Source organism: Leucoraja erinacea, unplaced genomic scaffold, assembly GCF_028641065.1.
Source record: "Leucoraja erinacea ecotype New England unplaced genomic scaffold, Leri_hhj_1 Leri_826S, whole genome shotgun sequence".
In the NCBI taxonomy this organism is placed as follows: domain Eukaryota; kingdom Metazoa; phylum Chordata; class Chondrichthyes; order Rajiformes; family Rajidae; genus Leucoraja; species Leucoraja erinaceus.
The window spans coordinates 2,444-10,000 of NW_026576758.1; the positions used below are offsets into that span (position 1 = coordinate 2,444).

The 7,557-nt window shown below is 47.9% G+C and overlaps 1 protein-coding gene across 1 annotated transcript in view; it reads left to right on the forward strand.

Annotated features, from left to right (window-relative positions):
- The first annotated feature begins 4,349 nt into the window (after positions 1 to 4,349).
- The window catches only part of LOC129694850 (zinc finger protein 239-like), a 17,332-nt gene continuing 14,124 nt past the window's right edge, over positions 4,350 to 7,557 (forward strand). The window contains exons 1-3 of the mRNA XM_055631610.1: positions 4,350 to 4,474; positions 4,565 to 4,783; positions 4,829 to 5,018. Coding sequence (XP_055487585.1) covers positions 4,350 to 4,474; positions 4,565 to 4,783; positions 4,829 to 5,018 — 534 coding nt within the window. The remainder of the gene's footprint in view (positions 4,475 to 4,564; positions 4,784 to 4,828; positions 5,019 to 7,557) is intronic.

The following is a 7,557-nucleotide window of genomic DNA, read 5'->3' on the forward strand; positions in this document are numbered from 1 at the left end:
AAAATAGAGAGAGTACAGAGGAGATTTACTAGAATGTAGCCTGGGTTTCAGCAACTAAGTTACAGAGAAAGGTTGAACAAGTTAGGGCTTTACTATTTGGAGCACAGAAGGTTTAGGGGGGGCTTGATAGAGGTTTTTAAAATGATGAGAGGGTTAGACAGAGTTGACGTGGAGAAGCTTTTCCCACTGAGAGTAGGGAAGATTCAAACAAGGGGACATGACATGAGAATTAAGGGACTGAAGTTTAGGGGTAACATGAGGGGGAACTTCTTTACTCAGAGAGTGGTAGCTGTGTGGAATGAGCTTCCAGTGAAGGTGGTGGAGGCAGGTTCGTTTTTATCATTTAAAAATAAATTGGATAGTTATATGGATGGGAAGGGAATGGAGGGTTATGGTCTGAGCGCAGGTATATGGGACTAGGGGAGATTATGTGTTCGGCACGGACTAGAAGGGTCGAGATGGCCTGTTTCCGTGCTGTAATTGTTATATGGTTATATGGTTATTAATTAAGCCTTCCTTAGTGAAGACAGCACCAAAGTAGTTATTCAATTGGTCTGCCATGTCCTTGTTCCCCATGATCAATTCACCTGTTCCTGACTGCAAGGTACCTACATTTGTTTTAACTAATCTTTTTCTCTACACATATCTATAAAAACATTTGCAGTCAGTTTTTATGTTCCCTGCCAGTTTTCGTTCATAATCTATTTTCCCTTTCCTAATTAAGCCCTTTGTCCTCCCCTGCTGGACTGAATTTCTCCCAGTCCTCTTTTGCCAAACTGGGATGAGCAATTGTCGTAGCTCATCCATGCAGTCTTTAAATGTCTTCCATTGCGTATTGACCGTCAACCCTTTAAGAATCAATCGCCAGTCTATTTTGGCCAATTCACATCTCATCCCCTCAAAGTCACCTTTCTTTAAGTTCAGGACCCTTGTTTCTGAATTAACAATGTCAATCTCCATCCTAATGAAGAGCTCAACCATATTATGGTCACTCTTGCCCATGGGGTCACCAACAACAAGACTGCTAACTAACCCTTCCTCATTACTCAATACCCAGTCTAGAATAGCCTGCTCTCTCGTTGGTTCATCTACATGTTGGTTTCGAAAACTATCCCGCATACATTCCAAGAAATCCTCTTCCTCAGCACCCCTTGCCAATTTGATTCACCCAATCCATATGTAGATTGAAGTCACCCATTATAACTGTTTTACCTTTGTTGCAAGCATTTCTAATTTCCTGTTTGATGCCATCCCCAACTCCACGACTACTGTTAGGTGGCCTGTACACAACTTCCACCAGCGTTTTCTGCCCCTTAGTGTTTCGCAGCTCTACCCATATCGATTCCACATCCTCCAAGCTAATGTCCTTCCTTTCTATTGCGTTAATCTCCTCTCTAACCAGCAACGCTACCCCACCTCCTTTTCCTTTCTGTCTATCCCTCCTGAATATTGAATATCCCTGGATGTTCAGCTCCCAGCCTTGGTCACCCTGGAGCCATGTCTCCGTGATGTCAACTATATCATATTCATTAATAACTATCTGCACATTCAACTCATGCACCTTATTACGAATGCTCCTTGCATTGAGACACAAAACCTTCAGGCTTGTTTTTACAACACTCTTATTATCCCTTATACAAATGTTGAAAAGTGACCCTGTTTGATTTTTGCCCTGGATTTGTCTGCCTGCCACATTTACTTTTCACCTTGCTACCTATTGCTACAACCCTCATTTTACACCCCTCTGTCTCTCTGCTCTTGTACCCATCCCCCTGCCACATTAGTTTAAATCCTCCCCGACAGCACTAGCAAACACTCCCCCAAGGACATTGGTTCCATTCCAGCCCAGATGCACACCGTCCTGTTTGTACTGGTCCCAACTCCCCCAGAACTGGTCCACCTCCCCCAGAACACCGAGCCTTGCAGCACTCCACTCGCCACTGCCTGCCCTTCTGAAAAGGACCTTACTACTCTTCACTCCTACACTTTGCTTGCGGTCTGCCAACCAATTTTCTATCCATGTCAACACCCTACCCCCAATGCCATGTGCTCTAATTTTAGTCACCAATCTCCCATGCGGGACCTTGTCAAAGGCTTTCTGAAAGTCTAGATACACTACATCCACTAGCACCCCTTCATCCATTTGCAGTCAGTTTTTATGTTCCCTGCCAGTTTTCTTTTATATTTTCCCTGTCCTAATTAAGCCCTTTGTCCTCCTGCTGGACTGAATTTCTCCCAGTCCTCTGGTAGGCTGCTTTTTCTGCCTAATTTGTATGCTTCTTCTTTTGTTTTGATACTATCCCTTATTTCCTTTGTAATCCACGGATGCACTACCTTTCCTTTTATGACTTTATATGTTTGTATAAGATCCCCCTCATCCTTCTAAACTCCAGTGAATATAAGCCTAGTCTTCTCAATCGTTCCTCATATGACAGTCCCGCCATCCCAGGGATCAATCTCATGAATTTACGCTGCACTGCCTGAATCACAAGGATGCCCTTCCTCAAATTAGGAGACCAAAACTGTACACAATACTCCAGATGTGGTCTCACCAGAGCCCTATACAACTGCAGAAGAACCTCTCTACTCCTATACTGAAATCCTCTTGTTATGAAGGCAAACATTCCATTAGCTTTCTTCACTGCCTGCTGTACCGGTAAGCCAACTTTCAGTGACCGGTGTACAAGAACGGCCAGGTCTCGCTGTACCTCCCCCTTACCTAGCCTACCCTATTGAGATAATAATCTGCCCCCTTTTTTTTCCCCACCAAAGTGGATAATCTCACATTTATCTATATTATACTGCATCTGCCACGCATCTGGCCACTCACTCTACCCGTCCAGGTCACCCTGCAACCTCCTAACATCCTCTTCACAGTTCACACTGCCACCCAGCCTTGTGTCATCCGCAAATTTGCTAGTTTTGCTCCTAATTCCCTCTTCCAAATCATTAATATATATGGTAAACAGTTGCGGCCCCAACACTGAGCCTGGCGGCACTCCACTCAACACTGCTTCCTGTCTGCCAACCAAATTTCTATCTACGTCAATACCCTATCCCCAATACCATACACTCTAATTTTAGTCACCAGTCTCCTGTCCGGGTCCTTATCAAATGCTTTTTGAAAGTCTAGATGCACTACATCCACTAGATCCGAAGTACCTTTTCAACTCTTCTGCCATTTCCTTGTTCCCCATAATAATTTCACCCGTGTCTGCCTTCAAGGCACCCACATTTGACTTTGCTATTCTTTTTCACTTAACATATCTAAAGAAGCTTTTACTGTTCTTCATTACATTCTCGTACTTCATCTTTTCAGCCCGTATTGCCCATTTTGTTTCCTTCTGTTGTCCTATGAAAGTTTCCCAATCCTCTTGCTTCTGGCTACTCTTTTCTGTGTTATACATCTTTTCTTTTAGTTTTATTCTATCCCTCACTTCTCTTGTCAGCCACGGTTGCCTCCTACTCCCCTTAGAATTTTTCTTCCTTTCTGGAATGAAATGATCCTGCGTTTTCCGGATTATGCCCAGAAATTCCTGCCATTGCTGTTCCACCGTCATTCCTGCTAGGATTCCTGCTAGGATCCCTTTCCAGTCTACCTTGGCCAGCTCCACTCTCATGCCTTCATCCCCTTTGTTCAACTGCATCACTGACACTTCCGATTTAACCTCCTTCTCAAATTGCAGATTAAAACTAATCATATTATGATCACTACCTCCAAGCGGTTCCTTTACCTCGAGTTCTCTTTATCAAATGTGGTTCATTGGACAGCACTAAATCCAGTATTGCCTTTTCTCTGGTCGGCTCCATTACAAGCTGCTCTAAGAATCCATCTCGGAGGCATTCTACAAACTCTCGCCGACCAGCAATCACCCCGTACACTAGCACTATCCTACGCACATTAGGGCCAATTTAACAATTTTGCGGAGGCCGATTAATCTACAACCCTGAATGTGTTTGAAATGTTGGAGGAAACCGGAGCACACGGAGTAAAAACCCAGGTCAAGGGGAGAACGTACAAACTCTGCACAGTCAGCACCTGTAGTCAGGATCAAACCCGGGTCTCTGGCGGTGATGCAGCAACTGTGCCGCTGTACCGCTGTGCCGCATAGAATTATATAACGGTTTCCTCTGCCATAAACGCACCCAATATGTGCTAGTAATGTCCTGTTTGCCAGCTTGTTGACCCTCTGTGTTCTCCTCCTGCAGGGTTTAGGAGCCGTTGCTGTGGACGGAGAGACGGGGACGTGAGCGGCCATTGAGGGCGGCCAGGGTGCCGGCGAGCCCCCCTCCCCCACCCCCCCCAATCTGCTCGGTGTGCGAGCTGACCTTCGACGGGCTGACCTTCCATGGAGGGGCACAAGAAGGAGAAGCGTTATGAGTGCGACGTGTGTGGCAAGGCCTGGCAGACCCCGGGCCTGCTGGAGACCCACCGGCGGGTTCACACGGGAGAACGCCCCTTCACCTGCTCGGAGTGCGGCAAGAACTTCAAATGTTACAACAACCTGCAGAAGCACAACCGTGTGCACTCCGATGAGAGGCCCTTCACCTGCTCTGACTGCAGCAAAGGCTTCAAGTCGTCCACGCAGCTGAAGTTACACAGACGTGTGCACACCGGGAAGTGGTCCTACACCTGCAGCGACTGCGGCCAGGGCTTCACCAAGTCCAGCAGGTTGCTGGTGCACCAGCGCACCCACACCGGGGAGCGGTCCTACACCTGCAGTGACTGCGGCAAGGATTTCACCAAGAGCTTTGCCCGGTTGTCGGGGCTGCGGGAGCACCAGCGGGTGCACAGCAGTGAGCGGCCCTTCACCTGCTCCGACTGCAGAAAAGTCTTCAAGTCGTCCACGCAGCTGAGGTTGCACAGGCGCGTGCACACCGGGCTGCGAAGGCACCAGCTCACCCACACTGACGAGCATCCCTACACCTGCGCCCAGTGCAACAAGAGCTACACCCACACCAGCAACCTGCTATACCACCAGCGGGTGCACGCCAGCGAGCGTCCCTTCCCCAGCTCGGTGTGTGGAGAGCGCTTTGCCATGGCCTCCCATGCCCTGTCTCACCAGCGCGTGCACACCAGTGGCCAGCCCTACGACTGCCCGTACTGCAGTGAGGAGTTTGACAGCTCGCGGGGGTTGCGGCAGCACCGGCGGGCCCACGCCGGCGAACAGCTGCTCCCACTGTGACAAGAGAGCACGGGGGCTGCGGGAGCAGCAGCGGATACACACCGGAGAGAGATCCTTTGTGTGTGCTGAGTGTGGCAAGGGTTTCACCCACATGTCCAACCTGTGGCAGCACCGGCGTACCCACAGTGATGAGCGTCTCTTCCCCTGCCCGTCTTGCGATAAGGTCTTCACCCGCCTTGACCACCTGCTGGAACACCGGCGAGTCTACACCGGCCAGCGCCCGTTCAACTGCCCAATCTGTGGCAAGGCCTGTGCCCACTCTTCCAGCCTGCTGGCACACCGCCACGTGGATAGGCACTGTTTAGGTAGACAGAAAATACTGGAAGGAATGGGTAAGGTTTCGAGTCGAGACCCTTCTTCAGTCTCGACCCGAATCATCACCCATTCCTTCTCTCCAGAGATGCTGCCTGTTCCGCTGAGTTACTCCAGCATTTTGTGTCCTTTTTTGTAAACCAGCATCTGCAGTTCCATGTTTTTAAACCATTCTCGTTAACCATCTCTACACCTTTCCCAAAGGCTCTACATCAGTCCTGTAATGGAGTGACCAGAACTGTATACAATACTCCGAATATTTAAGAGGGAGTTAGATGTGGCCCTTGTGGCTAAGGAAAGAAGGCAGGTATGGGAAACTGAGTTGGATGATCAGCCATGATCATATTGAATGGCGGTGCAGGCTCGAAGGGCCGAATGGCCTACTCCTTTAGATTAGATTAGATTCAACTTTATTGTCATTGCACAAATACGAGTACAGGTACAACAAAATGCATTTTAGCATCTAATCAGAGTGCAAAGTAGTAAAAATACTGGTTAAAACAATGTACAATCTGGATGAATTAAACTAGTACATAGGCAAATAAATATGTACAGATAAAAGAGTATAAAAGATAGCTAGCGTCGGGCCAGTGAGTTCAGCAGGGTAATGGTATTTTGGAAGAAGCTGTTCCTCAGCCTGCTTGTGCGAGACCTGAGGCTCCTGTACCGCCTCCCTGATGGGAGGAGGGCAAAAAGTGCATGGTTACGGTGTGAGGGGTCCTTAATTTTCCCGGCCCGTCTCAGACACCGTTTGCGGTGGAGGGCATCCATGGCAGGGAGCGGGGCACCGATGATGTGCTGTGCGGTTTTCACCACCCGTTGCAGTGCCTTCCTGTCAGCTGTTGTGCAGCTGCTGTACCAACCGTGAAGCAGGTGGTCAGGATGCTTCCAATGGTACAGCGGTAGAAGTTGGACAGGATCTGGAGGGACAGATTAACTTTCTTAAGCCTCCTCAGGAAGTAGAGGCGCTGCTGCACCTTTTTGATCAGTTTGGTGGTATTGAGGGACCGGGACAAATCTTCTGAGATGTGTACCCCTGCACCTATTTTCTATGTTTCTCTGTTTCTAACTGCTACCTGACCAATGTCCCTTAAAACGGCGCATATACATTCCTCTCTCTCCACTCTCCCCCCTCCCCCCACTCGTACAAATTTTCTCCACCACCCTCTGTCACAACATCTGAAGCCTGGATCGCCTCGGCGCAGAGGGAGAATAAGAAGGGAATAGACAAAGACTTAAGACTTTTGGCTTCCATCACAGTGAGGAGGTGCCTGGTGAACCCACTGTTGTGGATGTTAATTTGTGTTAATTGTGTGTTTTTGTCATTTTTACCATGTGTAGGACTGCAAGGCAACAACATATCGTTCAGACCGCAACGTCTGAATGACAATAAAGGCTACTTTGACTTTGATATACTCCCTCAGTCTCTCTATCACACACACACACTCCCTCTCTCTCACACACAAACGCACACACACATTCTCACACACGCACTCACTCACACACAATCTCTCACACACACACACTCTCACTCACACAGGCTCTCTCACACACACTCTCTCACACACCCACTCTCTCCTTGTATTTAGACTAGGCGTGCATTTCACCCTACATGGACTCAGTCCGCCAAGGCCTGCTGGATCTCCCAGTTGCCAACCATTTTAACTCCCCTTCCCACTCCCACACTGATCTTTCTGTCCTGGGCCTCCTCCATTGCCAGAGTGAGGTTGAAAGAGCTAATAGTCAAATCTAAAATGGAGTTGTTCTACAAAACAACAAAATAATGGCTCGGTGCCAAGTCTGAATGACTTTGCAAATTATATTGAACATAATATGGAGGACAGGCTGTCTTTTTAATAAAGACATTAAGATGGAAGCCTGCGTAATAACATGTACTTCTTTCAAGGTCATAAAGAAGCCAAGATTGAAAAAAATATCTGAAGCTCCAGAGATAAGTAATAACTTGTTATTGGATGAGCTTGATTTGGTCCCAGCTTTTCCTATATTCTGAAAGGCTACGAAATATTTCAGTCGTGCCATACTCAGACTTGATATGAGT